The 27,517-nt window shown below is 42.9% G+C and overlaps 1 protein-coding gene across 4 annotated transcripts in view; it reads left to right on the top strand.

Annotated features, from left to right (window-relative positions):
* Positions 1-27,517, top strand: part of prkcaa (protein kinase C, alpha, a) — a 107,652-nt gene that overhangs the window by 25,533 nt on the left and 54,602 nt on the right. For all 4 annotated transcript variants that reach the window (XM_079279442.1, XM_079279441.1, XM_079279440.1 and 1 more), the window contains exon 3: positions 16,750-16,832. In XM_079279442.1, coding sequence (XP_079135568.1) covers positions 16,750-16,832 — 83 coding nt within the window. The remainder of the gene's footprint in view (positions 1-16,749; positions 16,833-27,517) is intronic.

Raw genomic sequence — 27,517 nt, 5'->3', positions numbered from 1 at the left:
ACCACAGGGGACATTAAAGTTTTATATTCTCATTCGTCACTGCAGGCTGTTATTTTCTCGTATTCCAGTTTTTCCATTTCTATCTACCGTCTTTCTTTTCTTTTCTTTCGCCTCCCACATACTCTACAATGTTCAGGCCACGGAGTTGTTGTGCTCATTTAGTTTTTGTTCAGATTAAACAAACAAGATATATTTTGGTACTCACTGATATTCAGAGGTGCTGGTAGGATGTTTTTCTTACCTTTTGTAGAGAGCCAAGCGAGCTGTTTCCAGCCTTTATGCTAAGCTAAGCTAACCATTTTTGCTGGCAGTAGCTTCGTATTTACAGACATGAAACGGTATAAATCTTCTCATCTAACTCTGCAAGAAAGCAAAGTGTTAATTAAACACAAGGTGTAGAGTACTTCCTGATAATGTGAGGTGGTTACACAAGATTGTTTCATTGAACTCGTTAAATCAGGCGTGTCCCAATTAGATTAACAGCAAACTGCCGCACACCGTGCCAACTTTTGGTGCCTTCAGGGCTCAGTCTGTGGAGAAACACTGTGGAATGTGATGTTGAGTGACACCTGAATGCTGCATGCAATTATTTAAATTTCAAAATAGACACCAGGCCACCTCTGCTTTAAATAAACTCATCCCATTATGTCCACATGATAAATAAATATCTCTGTTATGTGTTGTTTTGCATTTTTCTTTCCTTTTAATATCAAATCCAACATGCAGAGTCACTGTTATAAATTTATGTTTTGGGAGTTTTTTTGTTACAGATAATACACGAAGTACACATGATGACACATGAACACGTGGTAAACTAGAAGAGGACTCAGACCTCCGCCAAGGCCGTTTCAGCAGTTAAAAAGATAATAGATAGAGAGACAGATAGACTTTATTTCAGACTCGGGGTCCATACAGGCAGATACATAAAAAAACAGACACAAACAATAAAAGTACAGAGGCCTAGCAATGCCTTCCAAAGAGACAGCTGTACCAATGTCGCCACAGCTGGGACTGGTAGCGTGTGGTGCTAAACCTTATGTTGGTTAAAACAAGTATGATCCCATTTTCAGAGTCATTCAGTCGACGGATTAATTTGTACATGAGATTTCTTAAAACAGTTTGGAAAGTGTTGACTCGTGCAGCCACAAACATTTCACTGGCACTACTCCATCGCTGTCTTTTTAAAAGTATTCTCATGGCATCATTGTACGCTACTTGAAGTCTCTGTCAGCTCTTTTTTTCTGTAGTTTGACCACAAGTGTGCAGTGTAGAGTGGTGTACAATATGCTCTGAACAGAGACATCTTCACTCCATCAGTACACATACCAAACTTGCGTGAGAGACTCTTTGCTTGTGTGGATCTGCCCTGTGATTCAGATCCTCTAGAATGTATGAGGTCTTCCTTGGCCCATGCTACACCATTCCACCAAGTTTTATGAAAATCGAGCCAGTAGACTTTCAGTAATCCTGCTGACAAACAAACCAGCAAACCGAAACGGAAACAGCATTTCTTTTACTCTTTCTTTTACTGAATTAGAGTTGAGTTATTGTGTGGAGATATTATTCATTGAGAATGATGCCTATAATTAGAACAGTCATCATTTCACATTCTGTGCCTGGGATAATAGGCGGTGGATTAAATGTTAATAAAATGAATCCGATCCTCGTGTGAAGGATCCTCTTTAACCTCACATGGACCTGAACCTCATCTTGCATGCTTCAAAGTAACTCCAAAGCTTTTACCTTAACCTGTTCATCTGTAGCTCAATGCACAGTGTTTACCTGCTGGTGAAGCTTGTCATGAATCAGGCTGTCTGCCACCACACCCAATAATCTCCTCTGGTTATTTATAGCCTCTGCAATGCTGGACCCCCTGGGAGGATGGAGAGGTTTAAACCATTGTGTGACACACTGTGTGCATGCATTTGCATCTTTGTGTGTGTTTCCATCTGTGGGTCTCCTTCTACTCTGTCTTGGTTTGTAAATGAATTCGTGCTCTTCTCATGACCCACACTAGTATTTGTGTAGTACATCGGTGCGGCCTGCTGGGCGGAGCGGTGAAATATCCTCATGGGTGGGAATGCCTCGTCTCTCAGGGGAGTGGGTTGGTTCAGACGCCCTGGGAAAAGCTGTCACCGCGTGCATGCAGGCAGAAACCAAACAAACCCCTCTACACTCCAGAGGAATCCTCTGTGGTGAGATGAAGAGAGTAGAGATCTGGCTGTAATATACGATGCGAGAGGTATCAAAACGTAGCGGAGCTCCTTGTTATGTCTACTCCCCATTTTAAACAGTGGTACTTTTATATTTGCCTGATCATTAAGTCCAAACCCATAGGCTCTGCTTTCACGCCTGTGAGTTATTCTGCGCCCTGGCCTCAGCTGACAGAAATGAAGTGTTTGCAGGAAATCTGGGGGTGTTGGAAGTAATGATATCCCACAATGCTGCCAATAAAAAAAATCTATTTTTTCTCTGAAACAGTGTCCCAGTGTTTTCTATTTATTAGCCCGTTCTGTCGTCGAGTGTGATTTATACCCCGAGAGCAATACCAGGAACTGCCTGGGACTTTATCAGAGATCGATGTATTTGGCTCCATCTGCAGCGGTAAATCAGACTGGGAAGATGGAGAGAACATGCAAGTGAGGGCAGACGCCACAATGCTTCACGTCTCAGGGCAGGTCACTCACATTTGAGTCGTTAAATCAATAGTGGAGTTTCCATTAGGGTGCAGCAGCAGCCAGTGAGTATCGCAAGTTGTTGATAGTCTTGCTGTGCGTTCTGCTCATTGAGCTCATTCTAATCTACTGTGTTTTTGAATCTCACTTGTCGACACATACTCACATCACCGTACGTCTAATCCGTCCGTTACGTTGACGTCTACTGGTTTCGGCCTCTGGTGTGATGTTGCGTTGTCATTTTTCAGAGCAGAGAAAGGCTGTAGCTCCGACTCTGCCGTTGCATAGATTTCACTCCTCAGCACAATAGATCAATTAGCACATCCAGCCTTTCTCGTCTGGCTGTTTTAAAAGACTGGTCCCCCTAATTTAAACCTCTTCTTGTCGAATGTAATTTGGGAGCTGTGAGCGTTGATGAGATGCTTTTTAGTCTGTCTCGCCTTGAGTTCTTTTAGTCTGACCTCACAATTGAAGGTTGTGGGGTCCAATTTCAGCCTCAAGACAATGTCTCGAGGATGACGAGGATCATTTTGTTTTCTTCCAACTGCTTTATGCTTTTGAGATCAGCCTTTTGTTGTCTTTTACAGATGCACAAACCTGGAGAGCTGGGCAATTTATCGATATTATATTGATATCCTGACATGAGACTAGATATCCTCTTAGATTTTGGATGTCGTAATACGGCACAAGTGTTGTCTTTTCCTGGTTATAAAGGCTGCATTACAGTTAAGTGATGTCATTTTATGAACTTTCCAGACTGTTCTAACTCTTCTATTATTCGCCGTTACCCACTGAGTGATTAAATATCAAAAATGTATGTGTAAATATTTTGGAAAAGCACCAATGGTCAATTCTACGATATCATCACAATCACCATAGCGAAGTATTTGGTCAAACATATTGTGATTTTTGATTTTCACCATACTGCCAAGCCCCATCTGTCTGTCTACACCCCCATTAGCTCACTCTCATGTATCTCATTCCTTCGTCCTCCCCCGTATTAAACCTTGGCATTCATCCAAAAGCAGCCTGGTGTTTTGCCTGTTCTTACAGCACCGTTGCCTTGAGCCCCTTATTAACTCGATACTTGAAAACCGGCCGCCACTGAAACTGTTCCTAAGCTGACACAAGCTGACTAATTAGATGAGCAGATAAATGAGAAAGCCCCGGCTGACGTCCTGTTGCTTGTATCTCTCCCGCCCCAGCACTTTATCAACAGTAACTCCACGCCCAAAAGTGAACGCGGTGCCTCAGAGGAGTGTGATTCTAAATTAAAACAGACTGCTAAAGCACAGTAAAAGCCCATACCAGCGTTATTACCCTGCACTCAATTACATTTCACATCTCTAGGGTTTTGGAAAAGACAATGCAGTGAAGTTATAATACAGGAATGTGGCATAAATAATGTATAATACACAGTATGTATAGCGATGAAATTAAAGTGCTCTTGCAGGATTTGATTGTATGATCAGAAGTCGACCACACTTATTTAATGCCTCCTAATAGACAGAATGCATACAACACAACAAAATGAAATAACAGTCAATACCTGCTGAAAATGACCCGGGTCAAAACACCATTTAAAATGGTCTCCTTGTCCTCCACTGCACCAGTTAAAATGTTAGCTGCAGGGTGCTTTCTCTCCAGTCAAAGTACTATTGATGTCTCTGTTTTGGCCTTTATGGTAAAATCCTTGAATGGTTTAGAGAATGAGTTTTATAGGTCCACTTTCAGCGCAACCTTAAAAGTGTGCCTTTGTCCGGCACACTGGTGTGTCTTCATGATACAGAGGTGTCCCGCTGTGTCACTGTGTTAAGGCGTCACCCATTATGGAAGGATTTTAAATGTCAGCGCGCGGCGGTGAATTATTGAAAGGGATAAAAATTGATCCTTTTATCATCCAAACAAGAAGAATCTTTACATGCGTCAATGGATGGCTGAAATAAGAATTACAGCGAGTCTTTACCTCCACATACATGTTTTGTGTTGCTGGGGGGCCGTTTGTGTTCCCAGAAAATGTCAAGTTGAAAAAAAGCCAACGATTACACAAACAATGTGCTCTCTCCAACTGACATCGTGCAAAGTACACAAATTAATTTGCCTGAGTTATAAGGCTGCTAAGGTTTTGCTTCGTCATTGTGCTTTTTACACTCTCAAATGTATATTTTTTTGATGTAGAATTGGCTTTTGGTGAACAAACACATTGTTGTACTGCGATTGTAGACGTCACTCCTTTCCTCCCTGGGGTGTGCTTTCCTTGTCCTGCAGAGAGTCAGCTGGCTGTGCGTTGGATTAGCACTTCCTCTTCATAATCCCGTTAAGACGCTACCCTATCAGTTGCTTGAAATCTCAGCCAGAGAAAGCTTGCTTGCAAAGTGTGCTGATTAAAGACTGAATACAGTACGCACTTCATAGTCTTCTGTCGGCGTGTATATTTGAGGACTAACCTGGTCCCTCCAATGTAGTTTCGAATTAAATGTTGGTGCAGCAAAGTCTGTTATCAATTCATGCAAAATGAATGCACATGTGCCTGAAGCATTTCTGAAGACAGGAAACTTAGACTTATGGTAAAACTTGCTAAGATTGAATGTTATGAAAATGCAAGCATGCATAATGTATCAGCAATTAAAGAATGGGTTATAAACGCGTGGCATGTTCTGTCTGATAGATAAGCTACGCTGTGATGAGAACGACGAATGAGAATGTCTGACTGCATTTGTTAGACGGTTAGTACGGGGGATATTACAGCATGACATCATCCACATCTCACAGTGGGCGGCAGTCAAGTATGTGTGGTGCAGTGGACTGAAGCCTGCACAAAGATCTCCTTTCAGAGGTCAATAGTGACATTGTATCGTAAAGTTTTCCGATATTCTCAGTCTATCCAAATAACTTTGGACAAGACAAAAACATCTGCATGCTTGGTGAATGTAAGACCCTGCGAGTACGCCGTAGAAAAGCTGCCCAAATAAAAGCCAGCTGCTGCCTGTGCCCTCGTGCCAGCCCGAGGCTTGCAACAGGAAGCTGGGGCCATCCCTCTGAGCCTGCTGGGAGGAAGGCCACGGGGCTGGTACGAGACCCTCCCCTGCAGAAACACTGCGCCAGCTTCTGCTTAAAAATACATTATTTCATCTCTCAGAAAGACGTAACAAGTCATTTTGAACTTTTTCCAAGATAAACAATGAAGGATTTGCTTTTCCACGGACTGGTCTTGTTTTTATAAATCATAAAGGATGAGTGTGTAAGTGTGTGAGGTCATAGACGGGTGTCAGGGGCTCCTACTGTCACAGTTCACTGGGTTCGGTGTAGAGCTCCGGATCAAGGCGAGGTCATCCTCTTGTGGAGGGAGGTAGGAGTTCACCACTGTCCTTGACATGAAGTGAGTTATATTCTCCTGAATCATTGAAGGAAGAGAGGTGAGCAGTTATTATCCGGATCCATTAGGCGCTTCGTTTTTATACTTCTTTTAGTTTTTACCAAAAAAGGACACAGCGCAAAAAAGACAAAGTTTCGAGACAAACATATTTATTGCTGTCGGTAAAGTGGTTGTAAGATACTCCCATGGAAGAGCTGCTGGCTGTGTGGATTACTTGATGCAGTATGGGTTTAAAAGCTTTAACAAAACATCCAACCTACCTTTATTACACAGCATGCGTTTTATTACAGGAATGCCACATTTGGGAAATATTCCCCCCGGTGTTACGGATTACACCAGACATTTTACAAGAAAAGATATTAGTCCATGACGCTCAATTTCTGTAGTGTGCTTACTACTGGAAAGCGTTGAATCCCTGAATGATGGATTCATTTGACATAGACTGGACAGATAGCGCTATCATGGCAAACATCAGCTTGAGTTACCTCATCACTGAGGTTTCTTGTTTATACGAGTCTGGTTCAGGACAACTAAGATGTCGCTGCTCGCGGACATACCGCCCCGTCTTTTAGGCCAGGGAGCTCAATGAAACACTGTAAGGTGGCCGTGGAGACTACCTGATCCTGTTCTCATGCTCTGCTATATATGGGATCCAAACCACTCCTAATCATACAGCTGGTCAGTACCGTCACTCACAAAGTCCCTCCACACTCTTCTGAGCAGTTCAACATGAAGTTGCAGATACAAACTGAAACACAAATATGCTAACTTCCGGACTGATTGGCAAATACACAGTAACTTTGTTCAAGCAAGTAAAAAAAATGCCAGTTCCCATTCCTTCAGGGCTTACCAATTGGATACCTCTGCTGGCAAAGCTGCCCTGCTTCACTTATTGTCTCTTTTTGTCAAAGCCAGGCAGGATCATCTCCCTCCAACAACAGTGTTGTGACAGCTTGAGACTGCTATGCCGTCCCTGAAATGTTGGCTAAGCTGTAAAAGGACGTAGCCTTTTTTTTAGTCCCAGTGAATTTTTAATTAATATCACTGCCGTTCCAGGAAACAATTTAATTTTGTCTTTTTTGGCGCCCAGGACTGTTTTTGCCCTGCATGACTGAGTTGTGGCGTCCCACAGTGTCCTCTGAGATGTTCACGACACACAATGTCCATAGCCACAGAAGCTGAAGTGGTCGGGGAGACACTGTGTGAGAGCCGGGCACAAAGTCCAGGTCAGGTTAATCCACTGACACGCTTGACTGGAAGCGTTGGGTCGTTAAAGAGGAGAACAGCCTCGTCCATCCACAATCTTCCACACAGGCCAACTAGAGAGTTGTCTCTGGCTCACCGAGCTCGCTTCATGGGAGAACAAATGTTCACACCCAGTGGCTCGTGTCCTTCTCAAGAAGCTGTTCACACTACAGAACAGATCTGTGCTGACTGCTGCTTTTAAATGTCTGACGGTTCGCCCGCGTTACACAGTTTTACCATCGTTATCGTCAACATTCAGTAAAAATATGCGATCAGGAGATCAGCATTAATGCTTTTTAGTTGTCGATCCTGATAATGTTAAAAAGTGAACAAGTCAGTGTTAGAATCGAGAGGACGAGAGCTAACCGCTAACTTACGGCGTTGTTAGCGTTGTGATGCGTTCATCCTCTGTTCAGTATAAATGAATATTAGGCGAAGGTGAATTATTACTTCATCCTGATGTGTTCAACTGTAATCTTGTAAAATGTTGTGAGAAACTTGAATAAATACAGTTGGTCAAAGTAGAACAAGAATAAAAAATAGATACATTTAAAATGAATTTTAGACTTGTTAGACCCGTCTTTGTCTGTGTGCTTAGATGTAAATGCAACACATGCCCTAGCATCACAAACAAACAGAGCCAGAACTGAAGAGAGATCAGTGGCGATAGCTCGCCTGGACCAGCCAATGGGGTTGTTTTGAGGACACATAAGCGTATGAAGGAGAGCTACTGTAGAGAGGCAGCAGCTCTGAACATTCACGTTAGCACTGCATTAGGATCTTCCTGTGGGTGTGCAGTCTAACTCTAAGCTAGTGTTGTGAACAGCAGTTCTATTCCTCCAGCTCATTTGTTCATTCACTTCCCTTTAGAGGCCAATGGAGTTATGTGCATCCCAAACTTTTGTTGTAGTTTTCTTCAATGATTTTAAGTTGATTCCGTGTTTTAGAGGGAATTAAAACAACCACTTTTTTTTTTGCACACAGTTTGTTTTGATTTGTCCAAGAAGATCTTCATTGTCTGTTAATTTGCTTCTTGTGCTATGGGCTATGCCATTAGCAGCTATAGAAGCTTTTATTATACAGCCCATAGCACCCTGGCTTTTCAAAACAAGCCAGCCGTGTGTGAAAAAGGCTTTCTTTACCTCAGGAGTCAGTCAGGCATTTATCAAGGCACCTGTTGGCAGAGATCCGCAGCATCTTCAGGAGAATCCTAAGTACGTTGTTCAATCAGACATATATACAAACACACAGACACACATGCAGATGAGTCATAATTACGCCGTTCAGCATGCACTCCCACTGCATCTAAACCTGTCTGCGTGCATCACTGAGCTCAATCAACAGTATGGATAATGAATATAAGACCTGCTCTTGCCTGCCATGACTAGAATCTGTCTATCGTAACATTGAGCAATGTCCTAGATGCTTGTTGACCACGTTAATAATTGATAATTAATCATTCAAAGCATATAAAATACATTATTTTTTTTCCCTAAATGAGAGTTGCGTTTAAACTGCTGACATGGGCAATTCACATTCAGTGCAATCGTTCTGTTGCTGCTTGTAGCCTACAAATACTTTTTATCAATTCGAAAAAGATAGTGGCCTGCTCTGACCTCCTCACCACAGATTAGTCTTTAAATTATGAACAGATTCATCATTATCACCCCTAGTTTCATTGTATGTCTATCTGTGTGTTTTACACATTTGAAGCCATGAGTTACCACCAGAATAAAAGCTTTTATAGATTTTTTTTTTAAACAGATTTTCTTTATTTATTCAGAAATGATGAATTACCTGCTCACAAGTGCAGGCTGTTGACATTATCCCACTACCATCATTTCCATTGCCTTTGCCATTGTATGCCACATATTGAATAAGAGGATTCATGTGCACAGAGCACCATTCACCTCAGAGCAGCCACTTTACACTTGCTGTCCTTCCCGTCAGACAGAAGTCTGCCATTACTGCTGGTTCTAATTGTTGTACCTACAAGGGCTCCCCTTGAGTGACCGATGTGCAATTTGTGCAGACAGCAATTCACATCCCTCCATTACATGCGATGCCCTCTTGACCGCTGTCCCCCACAAGTGGCCATTATGTGTGCCGTGTGCACAAGACTCCTTCTCCCTATCCGCCAATTAGCAGCAAAGAAGCCGCGTATTGCTTCTCTTTATAGATTTCATTTGTTCACCAATCAATGTTTCCCGAGCTGAGCATTGCTTTTTTTTATTCCCCATAGCTTTCGATAACAGATGGAACATAATTGCTATTTTGAACACAGAACCTGGGCAGCGTAGTTGATCTTTATCAGCTGGACTGGATCAGGGTTTTGAATCTGACCTTGTGGATACATTTATTTAGGAACTTCGTGCAAGGATTTAAGTGTGACTCGGTTGATTTTCATTGGATCTTGTGTGTAAATGTTCAAAAATAGCACGGGGAATTGATGTGTGCGGCAGGACATTTACCAAGCATGGCTAGACCTCAGTCTTTACGACAACTCTCATACAGCAGTGCATGCACGGAAAAACAACTTTTTGAAATTTTCCCACACACTCGTCTGTCCAACTCAGTCTGTGCAAGGTTACAGCCCACAAGCTGCGTCAGTGTTTTTCAGATACATATACAGTGTTAAAGAGGTCCAGTCGAAAGGCAGCCTGGTAGCTTTTGTATTTATTGCAAATTAACTTTTTCCTCTTGGGCCTTGGTTACATAAAGGCCTGTCTGGAAATGGCATAGTGCAGTAATAAGGAAAGGAAAGGAGATCAGCCGCTCTCACAGCAAAGACATTCAACGCTCTGCCAGAACTGTTCGATGGGAATTTTTTATATTTAATAAGTGTTTATGGCCAACGATTTTCTGTAAAGACCAAGCCGAAACCTGAATGACTCTGTTGGGGTGCTTGAGCGCAGTTTCATTGCACAGTGATTATGAACAGCGTAATTGCTGATTGCAGCTGAAGCCCCCCGTCTCCCTGAATAGCAGATGTACAAGTGTGAACCAGAATGTGATTGGACATAGCTATTCTCCCAGGGCATTGCAAAACACGTCCGAGACTAAACGACTATTAGATGGGTTTGCCGCTAAATTCTGAGAATATTTCTGTGAATTTGTCATCGTTCATCAGTGCACATCATTAGTGCACAAATACCTCGAACTGTATCTGATTTATGACTTGTTAACGGGTCATTACTCAATTTAATGGCCTGGTTCGGTGTGTGTATACTTTCATGTCTTTCCTAGTCGGTGTGAGTGCAGCAGCCTTGGGCTTTTTGTTTGTTTTCCCGTTGAGAGAAGTTCATGTTCAGAAATGATTCGTGTTGTCTCGTGCTTTTAAAGGTTTCTTTATGATACTTATTGTGTAAAACAGGCCAGGTCACTGTCAATTGAGAATTCCTCCTCTTTTATCTACATTTTCGCTTATATATGAAAGCAATAACTCATTTATACACACAAAAAGAATGTTCATTGGACATAAAATTGGTCTTTCTAAAGACCAATGAGCGTGTCTCCGTCCAGTTTAGATTAGAACAGCTTTATTAATCCCCAGTGGGGAAACTCATTTGCCACCAAATCACAACAACAATAGACATAGTTTCCACAGTGCACAACAGACAAGCAACACTATACAACGAATAAATAACACATTAACATCAGAAAGCTGTATGTATTTTAATGACCACATCTACAAGTGTTCATTAACAAATCTGACTGCTGGAACAAAAGACCTTCTGAGTCGTTTAGTGCCCAAGGTTTCAATTCTTCCTGTAAGATGGTTTCCTTAATTTCTTTCAATAACCTCAATATGGTTTGTTTCCTTGGAAACTACCCTTGCTTTTTCCCCAGCATGCCCGTGCCTCTCTTAACATTTATTATTGCAAAGAGGGCATTTAAAGTGCAATGTAAAAAGCACTGTGGTGGACTGTTGGGCTCTGTCCCTACCTAGAAACAGTTTGTTCAGTATCACACACTTTCTTCTGTTCCGTCCACTCCTCGATAAAAGACGGTCCCGTCTCAGAAAACAAAACTAAAAGCTCGTTATCGTTCCATGTTTATGACGAGGACATTGCCCTTCACGCAGCCGAGTGTAAAGTGTAAACATCAGTGAGAAACTGGGGCAGGTTCCGTCACACTCCAGTTATCAGTACAAGTTGTGGTGTTTAACTTCAACACATGATGCATGACTGGCAAACAGTGGACCAGGTTAACTGGCGAATTTCTCCCGATAACTTCCACTTCCCTGTAATGCCCTGAGAACTCAACATTTATGATTGTTATTCATGTTTATGGCTCCACCCCCTGCGTTAACTTTTTTATACGTCCAGTGACTGTGAAGGAACTGCATGCGTAAGATTCCCAGACAAATTCAGCAAAAAAGTTGTGCGTCTGTCTTCCTTCTGTCCTGGCCTCCTTGTTTTTGTTATCTAAACATAACTTGAACTACATTTTAACTATCCATGAGAATGCAGTATGAAACAACAGCAAACATAATTAAGTAGCACTGTTGGTAACTTCTGCCTTTTGTTATTTTGAATTTGAATAACATAGCTGTCGCTATGTAGGGAAATAAATGCTGCCAAGTAGCTTGATTAAAGTAAACCAAGTCACTGTACTTAATGCACTTCTAGCACGCCAATAAAAAACCTCAATGCACAGCCTTAAAGCACAAGGTTTATTGATTTATACAGAGATCACATTACTGTTATTTAGTACTAAATGGATGTCATCATAAGAGATTCGGAGAAGAAGTTTAATCAATGTACAGCAGCCCTTTTTACTTAATGTAGGGACGTTAGCGCCAAGTCCAAGCATGAATGGAACAAAAAGTACAATATTGTCTCTGTTAATCGTTAATTTCCCACCGTTGTGCTACTTCAAATGATGAATGAACGTTGGCAGTGCCTCCTTGCACAGTGTTGGCAGCTTTAATATCCATTCTCTTAAGTTATGATGATAGTGAATAGAGAGTGAATAGAGAGTCATCATGGTTGATGGTGAGGCAGCCACCTCAGCTTTGCAGATCATTGGAATTCATTTTTTTAGATGAAAGATATTAATTTCCCTTTTGTATACGACTCCCTTATTATGCCCACACCAGCCTTTCCTGTGAGGTTTGCCGTATGGAGGCGTACTACTCACTAAATCTTGCACTAAATGTGTGTCTTGGATCGCCAACAGCGCTCTTAGAATGACAACATAGCCATGTATTAATATACCAAGAAGCAAAAAAAATAAATAATTGATCACAGCAATTTCCACATGCTCTTGTTACCGGTGAGATCTAAATTGTTCCTGTTTGATGAGTTTTGTCCATAGACTTTTTGCGGCTGTGGAGTTGGTGTATGGCGACAGTGGTGAGAATGGTCCAGGCATTCAAGTGGATAAAAGAACCGCAGGAAATAATGAAAGCTACCCAGTCTGAAAGGCTTTTGTCAGGGCAGCCAGTGTGCTGCAGGGCCTCTTGACAGTTAGATCTAAAAGCTTTCCCCACTACAATTCCTTTCTTTTTGTGAAATAAGGCACATCTCCATACTCAAGAACTGTTGAATTAAATCACTCCCTCTTTCTCATTTCCTGCCTGTATTCAGGAAATTGCTCCTACGAACAAACTTGTGAGCTGTAAAGTATTTGGACGAAATTGATTGGCCAGAGTGGGAGTAGAAGGGGGTCTGAGCTATATACCTTTTGGGAGGAAAAGTGGTTTTGCCGTCTGTGCTGGAAGGCAATAAGTATTGATTAGAAAAGTCCTCATTACACGCTCACTGGCTTTATAATTAATCCTACCCAGAGAGGAAGAGAATTATTAGGTCTCCATTCACCACAGAAAACCTGTTGGAAACACCACGTCGTAGCTGCTGTCCTTTCCTCAAAGGCGGTTGTCAGAGGTGTAACGCCTCACATCACCGAAATGTCATTTCTTACAGGATTTGAGAATAGTTGTCAGCTCGCTCATGTAAAAACGTACACGACTCTGTGAGCATTCATTGCTTTATATTCAATTGTCAGTTCCCAAAGTCCCTGTTCCAATCCAATAGCTCCTAATAGCAGCAGCTTATAACAGAACCGGACCACCCTGACCTCTGATGTTCTCAGTCTGCCTTATTGCCGTGCTTTACAGGAAGTCAGTAGCTTTACTAATGATTTGCTAAGATACGCTTGTTTAACAGACTTATTAACAACTCACTACTGTTCAAATATAGAATAAATAATTCACTCGCAGTAATAAAGTTACAATGAAGAGTTTCACCCTTATCTGGTAGGCATTTCAAGGGAGAAACGCTGTGGAGGAAGTGCTAATAGACTCGTAGTTTCAATGACAATCGATTGCTGTTGACGAGCTTCGGCGGCTAAATGGACAAGGACACTGGCACTCCATTCGAAAGCCCAAAGTCCACCAACAGAAACAAGACAAAGGATTTTTATGAGCAGTGCTGCCGTGTGTTGGTGTGAATCGAGGCGACTCACAGTATTACCAGCTTTTTACTGTAGGATGACGTGGAGGTAGTGAATCAGTGAGATTTATGACCTGTCTGTGGTCGTTGGGCGCATACTGACCGATGGCTCCTAAGAGGAATCAGGGTAGAAGGGCTTGAGTTGTGGTGGGGTGATATGCCTGTGCGTGAGAGTTATATTGATTTGCCATCATAAATGTTCATATAAATGCCAACATGTTGGTAACCCTGATGCTTTATTGTTATAAGTACTGTGTATGTACACTGTAGCAGGGCTCGGCCACCTTTTTGATATGAAGTGCCATTTTTACATCTCAAAAATCAGTGGGCCATACCAACATTTCACATTGTGACACCACATCATCATTTAAATCTCTAATTTGACTAAATCCATGTATAGCAAAAAAAATCTTTCTCACATATTCAGGGAATTATAATTATATATGAGAGCACCATACAAGAACGCTGCCATCATTATGAAAACATCCACATCACAAAATAAACTCAACAAACTCTGGAAAGACTGGTACTGGTATTTACCCAAGCCTGCCTGTGACACTGTTTAACATGGGTGTCTCATAACAAACAACCCTCGACTGAAACCTTCCGGTATGTCGAATTACTCAATTAGTTTCCTGTATTTTGATCATAAATGTACCGTAGAAAATGCATTACATTGTCCTCTGCTTTATTATATTGTTTCTAGCAGGGCTCGACGATGGCAGTTCCCTGAACACTAATATTTCCTATAGCTGTGGGTGAATAAATATTGATTCATTTGCAGAACGTATGCAGAATGCCAATTGCTCATTTTTTTGTGTAGAAAGGAGGCTGCGAGCAACCAGGCAGAGCTGCTGTCATATTTGTGAGGAGGAGCAGAAACAGTATAGCAACGAGCTACATTAATGAACATAAAGAGACAATATCTCTGTATAGTTTCAACCTGCCAATGGCTCAGTATGTAATATAACATACCGTATAAAATATGCATGAACTGTATGTGCAAACATCAGCAAAATTCAAGTTGTGTGGCTCAGACTCAACTACTCTTTGGTGAGAATGTAAAAAAAGAAAGAAATGATTCCCTTTGTTATGACCTTTACTGCTCAATAATGTGTCGCATGAACACGACTTTTGAGCCACATTTCGGTAGAATCTAATAAAGTTTAGAATGAAAATGTCAGTTGAACACTCAGCGTTGTATAACACAAATGTGCAATGTTAATGGGGTGTTACATTCATAAATATCTGTCTTATTCATGATATTAGGGGACGGGGCAGATGGTGGATGGGTGTAGAGGGTCTGACTCACTCCAAAACAAACAGCGATCAGAAGTCAAAATGAATTACCAGAATCTTTACAGCAGCATTATTACTCAGTTTGTGTTTGCAAGTCTAAATAATGATTTCGACTTCGAGACTGAATGAGGACGCGTGAACGGGTATTTAACTGGTAGCAATACTTAATGCATGAATAGTAGTTTGAGTGGTGCAGATAGTAACGGTTACAATCTCAGATGGTGTTTGATTCCGGTGAAACCTTTTTTCTTATATCGCCGTGTCAGCAAAGTGAGGCTTTATGTTTTGGGGTTTTCCGTCCGTCCGTCTGTACGTACATAGCATTCTCATGAGGGTGATGGGGAGGGGAGGGAAGTTCTTCAGCTTTGGCACAAAAACTTTGGCCATAACTCAAGACCATAACTCAAGAATTCATATGCTGATTATGACAATTTCACACAAATGTCGAATAGGATGAAACGATGACGTGAAGACATTTTGTACATAAATGGATGTAACCTTGACTCGTTGGCAGAGGGTTGGAGGAATACAACCGCAAGGCCGTACTTCAAGGGGGGGTGGGGGTTCATGGGAGTTTTTGGGGATTCTCTGTTGATGAAGTCTGGGTCCCCCCCCCTCCCCCCCAAAGCTCATCTCAAGCACTCATGTATTTGTGTTCGGGTGGAGCTGTTTGAGAGCCGATGCAGTGGAAAGGCGGGAGGTGGTCCGTAGGTGGATGCATGAACAGGAGTGACACTACGCATCACTTTGCTCCGCTGCTGAAACGAGACGTGAAAGTGTATAAAAGTGAAAAATCAAGCAAGGTCTCTGAAAATACATCACTGACGCAACACAAAGCACTAATGGAGTGCTTTCAACTCATACCGCGAGCGTCGGCCTTGAAAACATTAAGTCCTGGGGAGAAAGGGAGGGGCGCTCTTGTCCATCAACAGGAAAGAGGAGCAGACATATAACACTCCTGTAGACAAGTCTTTGGTGAACAAATTGGATGGAAACGCAGAGATAAAGCGTTTTTGTTATGTATGCCGGCCAGCTTCCACAATTAGACCCCGCCCCCGCCCCCCCGCGCCGTGTCGTGTCGTGGTGTCAGACGTTTTTTGAGATCCAGTACCAGGCGTCCTCCCCCTCTTTGAGTCTGCTGCTTGCTTGGCTGCAGACTACAGTGCACCCAGTGACCCGGCATGATAATGACACATTGCTATGACACCGAGTAGGTGCAGATGTATTCAAGTGTGCAAGACTGGATGTGTTCTACGTGGATACATGTCCAGCAGTTGTCTCAGTCTGAGGATGTATTTGTGTCTGCGTTTGAATGTGCGTCTTGTGCATGGACAAAAAAAAGTGTGTGTGTGTGTGCGCGCTGTCTGCCTTAGCTCCTGTCGTGTCAGGGAGGAGGTGGCACTGTTCTGTGCAATAAGAGCAGTGGGCCTGCGGGCAGGAGTGGCCATCTGGACACATGGTAAAGAGCCTGGCCCAGACATCAGTGGTTTTTCAATCCCTCTCAGTGTTATCAGATCTCTTTCTCTGTTTGCTGTCTGTTTACATATCAATCGACAATGATACACTGTATTCTAACATTCTCTCCTTTTTGTTGCTTGCCTGTCTCCATCTGTCTGTATATTTATTTTTCTCTGACTCCCTCTGCCCATCTCTCTTTCTCTCTGCTAACGGCGTCCTCTTGTCTTTTGTCTCCTTGCAGTTTGCTGTTTTGTGGTCCACAAGAGGTGCCATGAATTAGTCACATTCTGCTGCCCAGGGGCAGATAAGGGGCCCGACACAGACGTAAGTAACCAAAGCCCAGCTGTTGCCTGTCACGTGTGTGTCGGCGACGAGGTGCCTTTCCTGTCATTACACTAAAGTGCATGCGCAGTGTCACCAATATATGCAGTGGTGTCAACCAGGCCGGCCTCTTTTCTGATCACTCTCGCTCTCTTTGTAGTGTACTGTGGTTTACACGGAAAAAAAATCTCTTTATTGTGATGTTGATGTCAAGCTAAATATTGATCAAAGCATCAGCTCACAAAATAAAAGAAAAAACATGACACTGATAATAGAAGCTCAGCATCTTTGTTTCAATAGATCTCAAAAGAAGAGCTTTAGTCTGTGCATCTGGTTTTATCAATTCAAAGAAGGCCACTAAAATATCGACTTCAGTCGAGTCACGATTGAATCACAGCAGCAGCAGCAGGTGGCTGATTTAATTCATCTAATGTTAACGTTGCAGTCGAGTCACTATGATTTAAATATTCCACTCAGTGAGTCACCATTCCCCACCGCTTGAGAATAACTAAACTTTCGATTATTCTCTACCTGCAATAATAAAATCAATGACGATATTTTTTCCTCCAAACTGGACATATCTAAAAAACCATGTTTCGACATCATGACATACTGTCAGTGAGTGTAATTCACCCAGCAGAACTGAGTTCATAGTATAGCCGATTGGTAGTGCCATTAACAATGACCTGCTCTGGCCCAGAGACAGATACACACAGTAACAGCTGATTGCTTGCACAAACCTGGCAACCCATTTTGCATAGCTGGCACGCATTTTGACATTGAGTTATTACTTTTAAGGTACCCAAAAACAGGCTCGGCTTTTTTTTACACAAAATAAAGCCGAGCCAATCGAGACATTAAGCTGGGATGATTGTTTCTTCTCCTACCAATAAGCTCTTTATAAATAAAAAACGGACCAATGAGAGTTTACCTCGTCCAATAGCTTTGGATGTCAGTCATGATGCCACACTGTGGTGACGCCCATGTGTTTCTCTTTTCATGCTCTCAGATACGTTCGCTTGCTTGTGAGATTATATTGACTTGAACAGTCCTAATCTTCAGAATGAAATGAGCGATAGCACTCGCGGGTTTCGATATGCATTTGACTGACAAAACAGGCGTCATAACCACGAGTGCTCGTGATTCAGCAGAGCTAGCTGGTTTACGCCTGGATCGTCGCTGCGCTGCGTTCTGGCTGCGACCCGGTTTAGTTCTGTCCTCTGCTATGTGCCACCAGCCACTGCTTACCTGCTTGCTAAGCGTGAAACTCTATTTACATGCCGGTTTGCCTGCCAGGCATGCGCAGCCTCTCGGTGTTGCAGCAGCACAGCCTGGCCTCTGTAACTGGAGATATGTCAGTGTGTCATTCAAGATCATCAACCCAGGCTCTTTAAATAGCGCACGCCACGGATGACACAGAAGCCGTAACGGCAGAAAATAGTCTGAGTCGGGGGATTCTCGATCCGAGCAGGGACTGGGGTTCGGATTAGTGAGGCTCTTTCGTGACCTTTGACATCTGTGCTTTGCAGTGACCCCAGTTTCCCAAGTAATGCGTCTTTGTTAATTAATGTACAAGAAGCTTCTCATTCATTCCTGCTCGATACAGTTTTTCCAATTGAGATAACTTCCTTTGTTAATGTTGTTGTGTCAAATATCAGTTTCCTTTCAGACCTTTCATAACTCACCACTAAGTTTATTTATACAGCACATTTCAGCAACAAGGCCGAGTGTGTTACATAAAAACATCAAAAGCATCGCGGCGAAGTGCAAAAGAAACGCATCACAAAAGGACTTTTAAGACTTTAAACTATATGATTGTCATTGCTACACTTGGATACAAGGATAATGTGTTATAGCACACATTATTTAGTAGTAGAAGAGAACCAGTGTGTAGAAATCCAATCCGACGAGAGACTTCACTGAGAGAGTCAGTGTTAACTTATTCTCAGCCTTTTGTTCATGCAGGCGCTCTGGGTGGTTTTATGGCACCAGAACAATCCACGTGACCACATGGCAGCCGCAAAGCAAATATCTTTTAAAAAAACTTACATGTTATCTCTTTCTGTATTAGAATATGTGATGCTCCCTTTTTTGATATACATTTCTGTGCACTCAGCCCTGTTGCTAGGGGCAACCACACATATTACATGGCTTGCTGCCTCCCGGGCGTGCGATCCAGGAAGGCAATAACTCCCATGGCCGGCAAATATCCTGAAGATCTGCAGTATCTAGGCTACCTGCATTTTATGACTCATTTCTCTGTTTTATAACTCTCCTGCCGGAAGAAACAAAGTGTGCACAAAGATGCCAACGAGAGCCCCAAGATCATTTCAGTAGCGAGCTCGCCATCAGCGGCTAGCCTTGGTTTGACGGGACGAGATAACCGTGGCTGTTTCGTTCCTTGGGGTGTTGTTTCAAGGGCAGGGAAGGCTGCAGATATGCACACACTCGCATGTGCAAAGTCGGTCTGGTAGTTTGCCACGGAGCGCACTCAGTTTGAGGGTGGCGTGTTTGAGGAGAGAACTAACACTTGATTCATCTCCCAGTTTCACAGGCACTGGAGCGGATGTCTGTCTGCTCACAGGCTTGCTGCTCAAACTCATCTCCTTACTAATATTACCTTCTTGTTGAAATTGTCATCTAAGTTGGTGGAAAAGGTGAAATTATTGTATGCAGAATTATTTTAATAAAACTAGTCATCTGCTCTGTCTTTGGATCTGTTAGCATGTTGCCTCCGGGCTCCACAACGCTGTTTTTTTCAAAGAAAACCAAATGACCCACAGTAGTCTAAAACGTAATTGCAGAAAATGCTCGGTTGTTTCTTATTAAAAGTGTTGAGAATGTAATATGGCTCGTTTTTCTTTAGTTTCTTGAAACTTTTACAACAATGACAAAATCATCTGTGAAAACGAAAATTGCACGTGAAATTACGTTGAACCATGTGACCCCGGTCATCAAAATCTGGCCTCCAAGTGGTCATTTGTCGGACTCTGTAACAGTATCCCTTGTCAGCACATTCCATGCGAGTGTCACTTAGTCTGATTATTAGCACTTACTTTAACAAATTGTTGTCGCTTGACTGCCGGGTGTACAGTTACCTGCAGGTCGAGCAAGTGCACTGCTTCACAGGACAAGACCATCAACAATGCAAGAGCCTCCCCGTTACCCTACAGGTGCTCAGCAGATGGAACTAAGAGGTTTGATGTGCTTGCTTTTGTGTGGGTGTGTGACTGCTGCATCATTGATGTCCACTTAACCAGTGCAGCACATGTGACCCGGGGCAATCTGCGGATCTTTCTGCACTGATTTCCCCTCAGATCTCACACACACACACACAGACACGCGCACGCTCGTACATTAAATAACTTAGGCTGCCCAGTGCACTGATATCTGTGACAGTAACTGAGTTAGGCGGTACACTGCCCTTTCTCCTTGTCTCCTCTGCTTGGAAACGTACCTGAGGCTGACATGGCAGCCTGGCAGAGCTCACACTAACACCCCCCAAAACATACCCTGCTTCTTCCAAATATCCACCAGTAAAATGGTATCAGAAAGACAGCCTGAACCACTCAGCTGAAAGGAGGCAGTCAGAAGGTATAAGTAGAGTCGTTCCGATAACAATACCAGTATCGGAAATGCCTCCCATACAGCCTAAAATGACAGATCAGGTTTGCGAGTCTATGCACAGATCCGATGTCATCACTTACGCTACGAACAACAGCAACACGTGTCACTCGCTACCCGATCTGTACACGCCGCTCCACTGGTACCGCACATGTGCAACTCTCAGCAGAGATGAGAAAGAAGCGAGATTACTCACCTGTTCGCTACTTCCATCGTCATCCTTATCATATCGGTAAATCACAGAGGAGGATATGGTTTTGGCAGACTCCAGCAGGTCTGGGAGAAGTAGGTGTTCTGGGGACAAGGCCTGGGACGCACACTGTCTCATTACAAGGGCTCTTCATGGGAATTGAAAACAAGATTAAACTAGAGTGGAGCTAAATTACATCATCTCCGCCACAGGCATCTTGGGTTGTCAAAGGCAATGGAGCCTTACATCTGTATTTTTAGTGTACTTCCTTCTAGCGAAGGTGTTGGCCATTTCTATGAAGCAGGCCTGTTCTGGCCCAGCAGCTGTCTATAACACTGTGTCATGGTTGCACCATGCGGCCATACCCCTATAGTGCAAAGAAGTCGAAAGGAAACCTTGTCGGATATCTTTCTCTCTTTTCACCCCTTTTTTTCTATAAATATATTATTTATTTATTTATTTTTGCCCCCTAAAATTAAGCAAAACCCGTGCAGACGGTAAAAAGACGGTAAAAAATTGTTGTGGAAATTAGATTTAAAAAAAGAAATATATATATATATATATATATACGTTTTTTATGGAAATAATAAAAATGTATTGAATATATAAATGTAGATCTTGAAATGTCAGACGTTCCCCAAAATATTTTCTGAATGTCTACCCCTCTTACGATTCAATGTTCGCTTGCCTGTGTGACGTAATGACCTTTGTATAAGTGTCCCCACAAGTCAGCCTCCCACCCCTTGCTGGGTCGAACCCCTGCACATGCTTTCAGCACACGCCCCTATGGAAGACTAGGCACAAGCGCCCGTTTCCAAGGAAACGTGGTCACACAGAAACCCGATGCTACATAAATCTGCTCAGAGCGCTGATTTGCAGATCCCTGTCAGGGTGCACTGTTTCAGCCAAATGAGATCATTGTAGACACAAACACACAAGACATAAAGTCGCACAGCGAGAAGTGCCAGATAGGCTTATCTTTTTTTTGCCTGGTAGCTAGAGAGGCGACACACACACGACAGCTATACTCGCATCCTTCAGCGGGGGGGGGGGAGATCAAATCAAGGGAGGAGTGAGAAAATCCTTCAAGTTCACAAATGTGACCCATTACTGTCATTACAATCTACAGTGGTGAGAGACTGGAGACCAAACAAGAAGGGGAGGGTTTAGCAAAGATAAGAAGTGGGAGGAGAGGGAAATGGAAAGGAGATATCTTTTCCTGATAAGAAAGCAATTTGGACAACATGAAGCGCTGCATACATATGTACATATGTAATGCGCCCTTCCTGCTGATAACTGTAATGCACTGAAACTACATCTGTTGGATGAGGATTTTGTTTTGGCTCAGGATTTCTTCTTTTTACTAATAAACAGCACTTTAGGCTACAATATGGAGATCACTGATGTATGAGAACCATTTTTCCCAGAGTGGGCCTTTTCGTCTGTGCTGAGACAAAAGCCCTGTTAGTATTAGACATTTGAATGAAGTTGCTGATGTACAGTCCCTCAAAATGCTGGCCGTGCATCGCAGTCGGACGTTTGTGGCTTCCGCCTTGCAGTAAGACTCTATATGTGATAAGACAGGGATCAAAAACGTTCTCATCTCAGACCCCCCTATGACTTAAGTCTCCTGAGGGGACACAGGCTAATACAAACAAGTGTGTGGGCGTAAAGGGACATTCTCTAAAACCTACTTTATACCCCCACTTGATGATGCGTGTGTAGATGATCTGTAAAAGTTACGATACAGATTGCTTTCAGTGACATACGCTTCAAGTTTAAATTGCACAGACGGACAAGAATATATGTTTTATTGAGTTCCCATGCTCTGTGACAGATAAACAGTTAATAATTTGCCTGGGAAGTGCTGATAGAGTCGGACTATGGATCATTACAGGTTTCTTGAACTGTCTCCCCCCTAAAGAGTCACAGTGAAAAATATTGTGACACAGCTACACAACAGAATCCCCCTGCCGTTTTATTTCAAATAAAAATAGATACAACTTTTGAGGTTTGGCAATCAAACTAAAGCCCGTTCGTCGTTACGGAGCAGGTTGAATGCGACTGTGTTGCTGAAAAACAGCCTTTGTTCAGAAGCTTCCCGATACCTGAACGATAGCGGTGATTGATTTCTTATTACGTTGCCTGCACAACAGTGCCTTGATCTTCATTGCTGCGCAGACACGATCCATGTCAGCAGCTTAATTCCGTTAGGCTTCGTTGATGAGAGTCACCTTTAGATACTGTGTTTTGTACAATAGCTGTCGCATTATTATTATTTTTAGCACCGTTGTGGGCAGCTCACTCAAATGCCGTATGCGCTGTTGACATCCAGCCAGATTCTCATCAGTGCATGGATGTACAATAAATGGCTTGACTCCCTTGCTCAGCCGTAAGAGGAAAAATCTGTAATCATAAAAGTCCAAATTGTCCAATCCATCTTCTCAAGAAAACATGTTTCTTCCATATTTACCAGTATGTGTAATAGCAATTGGTTCACTCCAGTCTACACACTGCAGCTTTAAGTTACAGGGCAAATGGAGCCTTTAAAAAAAAGAATACTTCTTCGGATATATGTCATTGTTCCCAGCGATTAGCATTATTGACTTACAGTTGACGGAGAGTCCCCTGGGCTGCCGGCTGGTATTTATATGCTCTGGGATCCTAATGAACACTAACAGTTCTTGAGTCTCTCTTGCTAATGGTCTGTGACACACCTGTTTGAAATGAGGTTCGGTCGAGGCTTTGCTGGGGGGAGACGTTGCAGAAGTGTGTGTGTGTGTGTTGGAGGATAGAGGATGGGTGGGTGCACTGGGAGCTGCTGAATCACTTGCTGGTGAAAAGTCTTGTTAAGCACCAAAACAGTTTTTGTTCCGGCTGGATAGAAATACCCAGACAAAACGGAAGAAGAGGAGACTGTAAGAAAATATAAGTGTGAAATTAAAAGATGTACAGTGGTACAAGCTTGAAGGGCGTAGGTTTGCCGCTCTCCACCTTCCACTCACTTACACACAGATCTTCTAATTTACCTGGCGAGATGCAAGCAAACAGATGCTGTGCCGTTTGCCAGTTTCAGACCAGAATGAGAGGAAATAGTTCTAGAGCAGCCATTTCACACTCGCATTCAGGAGGTATCAGCCAGACGTACAGTTTCTCAACTAAAATGCATTGTAACCACATCCTGCATCTGTTTACACAGCACTACTATAGGTGCTACTATTACTATAGGTGTTTGACAGTTTTGTTGTAATTTGAATAACCAGGCACAGCACAGAGCAGCATTGTTCTCCCACTGATGTTTTCTTGACTGGAGGGACTCGTTCACTACAGCTATTATTGCTCTGAAATTCTACCTGTCATGAACAATTGAAAGCAACAAATTCCAAATGACTGTGTGTCAAGAAATCCCCCAACCAACTGGGCCTCTCAAGACTAAACGGTCCCGGTTTGTGCAGTATGATGGGAACCAGTACACACACACACACACACACACACACACACACACACACACACACACACAGCGGCAAAAACATATGGAACAATTTATGCATATACACACAAACAAACAAACACGCAGCAATGTGCAGTGCACTGAAGTCACACACAATTCAGTACCCAAAGTATACGCACGCACGCACGCACGCACGCACGCACGCACGCACGCACGCACACACGCACACACACACACACACACACACACACACATTCCATCAGTCCCTCCGAGGTTTGTTTCCAGCAAGTATGTGGTAGCTCGTCTTGCTCCAACCATGCTAAGTATTACTAATGACCAACGCATGGGAGAGTTGGAGCTGCTCTTGACCCCGAATCGACTCGGTGTCACAGTTGCTGCTGGACGAGAGTTTGTCCTCACCAGCGCCTGCCAGCAAGCTGCAAAAACCTCAACATCTGCGCCACTCGTCCATATCAGCATCAAGTGTTAAAGCCACCGCGCTGGCAGAGCATGTTTGAGGTTTTATTTGGCTGTCTGTGATTTTAGATAGTTAATAAAGAGACACTTTCTGGGATTTTACACTGTTTTGACTTTGGTGATCCATAAATCTTGACATTATCTTACCTTTTTATTATTACCATAGGCTGAAACCAATATGTTCAGAGCAAACTAAAATCTTCGTATAGTTTTTGTTTGTTTTGTAAATCCTCTCAAACAAGGCCATGTGCTATAACTGTCCTGCCTGTCAGTGCGCTCAAAAACGCTTGAGACGAAAGCCCGAGAGGGTCTGAAGTCTAAACTTGACCTTGCATATACCAGCGAGGCCTGAAGCTGAACCATCGGCAGAACCCCAGAAATAGAATGATACGAGTTACAGATGGGTCAGCCTGCTCCTCTCCCTCTGCTTCTGTATCTCCAGAGACTCAGAGTTCTCTCTAGTCGTGTTTGTTGTTCATCGCAGGTGTGAAAAGTTATATGAGAATCTTTCCTTCTTCCTATTCTCTCCTCACAAAACTCTTTGAACACAAACTCCTTTTACACCAGGCACGACGGTATGGCAGTCCATAATTGAATCCCCAAACACAGGCATGGACACAAGCTAACTTTTATAGAGTTTTCTGCAATCCAAACAAACCACAGAGTTGAACAGCCAAGCCACTGCCCCTGTCTGCTGGCTCATTACAGTGAAAAAAGACTCTGCCAAGACTTTGACTTTTAAATAACTTTTTCGGCACACATCTTGTGAAGTTATTTTAATTATTAAGCATCTGACAGCTGGCCTACGTCTGATAAGCCAATTTATTCTGGCTTTTGCCATTTGTAACATGGCCGAAGGAACTGTCAGCGCCTTGTTTTTTTTTCAGTTTTTCCCCTCGTTTTCTTTTCTTACTCCCTGCCACCGCGCTGGAGAAAAAGTTGTGATAGCAGGTAGCGCCGTCATCTTTCCAGCCGATGTGACTGCTGTGACAAAGCCCCCTGGTCCTCTCCTGACCTTGTGTGTGCATGGCTATGCTAATGAACCAGCAACTGCAAAATGTCTCTGCAGTGTGCATGTGTGTGTGTGTGGGAGCCGTATTACCTTATTATTATTATTATTATTATTATGTCTGCCTCATGCTGCGCTTTCCTCTAAATGGTGCATTCATAAAAATCATGCCAATGAAACGGAAAGAGGCATCTTCTTGAATTCTATTTAAGAGCCTCGAGTTATTGTTGAGCTTATTCTTGTGTGAACAGCTTTCACTTGCAACGTTGCAAATGCTCACGCTGGTGACCGACAACGTCGTCACATTATGAATTCTGATCAAAAGAGTCTGAAACGATAATTTGTACTTAAAGGATTGCCTTCCTCACTGTGTGTTCACATTTGTATGTGTTAGTGTGTGTCTGTATTTGCTCAAAAGAAATGGGTCTAATTTGCAGCAGGGGGTTCACAGCGGGAGTTGAGGATGCTGTCATTAAGTGGGGGTGACATACTGGGTGTTGACAGTTGACTGACAGCCATTGTTGAAAGGATGCAATGCAAATGTTTCCAGCAATTGGATGCAAAGGTGGGTCACCCTGAGTCAAGTCTGACTGAGGGGAATTTTATCTTATTTATTCATTTTGGATTATATAATTGGATTAGGTTCCAAATACTTCAAATGTGATTTAGACTGTGTTCACTTGAAAAATAAAATAAATACATGCTAAATTAAAATGTTTGAATGCCTTAGTGTTACGTTGATTTGTCACTGCCTACACAGGTGTTCAATCAATTTCTTTTAATTAAGAGCAGACAAATAAATTCCCAAATGGGTTCATTAGCTTAAACCTAATGACAGAAGATTTTTCAGCAGGCTTTGTCATGTATGCATGGAATGTCAAATGCACGCGCTCCTGAACCAGTGAAGAGTTGCACAACTTCTTTTTTTTTTTTTAAAACATATTGTCAAGTTTGTCTCCTGTTATTGCGGGAGCAAGAGCACCCAAGCTCCATAGAACAGCACTGTGATGGATGGCATTTATTGATACAAAGTCAGCCAAAAGGGCAACTTGGGCCCTGACAATGGTTAAACATGTCAGCTATTATCGCTCGCTCAGCTAGCAGACAGATGTGTTAACGGATACAACACGGCAAGGAAAACCCCCTGTGAACTGTGGTGGCAACCTGCCCTCCCACTCAGCACTCAGCAGCTTAGTGAAAGGCCAAGATGAATCAGGGTGGTGATTTGTATGCTAAAAATAGTAACCCTGCTGCTTTGCCCAACATGTCTGGATAAATGACAGCTCCGTTTTGTTGTCTTCGAAGCCTCGCCGCACCTTAGTAACCACAGTCCTGTAGCTGTGGTCCAAGACAAGAATATTCACTAGAAAGTATGGTGTGTTTGTGCCTGTGTGTCAAGGGGGGGGGGAATAAAGTGATGGCTAGCTGCTGCTGATGGAGTCATTCCATCTCCATCTATATCATCATGAATGCGCCTGCGTGCGTCCATCCACGTGAGACTGTAATGAGTGAGTGCCACCGTTTTTCGGAGCACAATAGGGTTTGATGGGAGAAGGGAAATGTGATTCATATGATGTAAGATATAATTAGACGTTGACAATTTAATAACGGTGACGGGATTGGGTGACACAGTGAGACAGAGTGCCTTGCTTGGTTCAACACACTGTCAGGGTGTCATTAGTCGATGTGAAGGGGTTTGGGCAAAGACTCTTAACGCTGCATATAGTAGTGAAATATCTAACGCGAGTAGTAGATGCTGTTGCTGAAAATCAACAGAACTCCCATGAACAAAAACAGCCCATTTAAAAAAAGCTGTGAAGTAACTGTTTTCAATTCACCAAACCCGTAGCTGCAGCTGTTGATTTCGGAGATTATTAAGCACGCACACGTACGGCTCATGTCAAAAATGTCCTCACGCTTAACTATATTGAAAGTGA

Source organism: Melanostigma gelatinosum (genome assembly GCF_949748355.1).
Source record: "Melanostigma gelatinosum genome assembly, chromosome: 11".
NCBI lineage: Eukaryota > Metazoa > Chordata > Actinopteri > Perciformes > Zoarcidae > Melanostigma > Melanostigma gelatinosum.
Note: the sequence above shows the minus strand (reverse complement) of the source record. Positions and strands in the feature narration are given on the sequence as shown.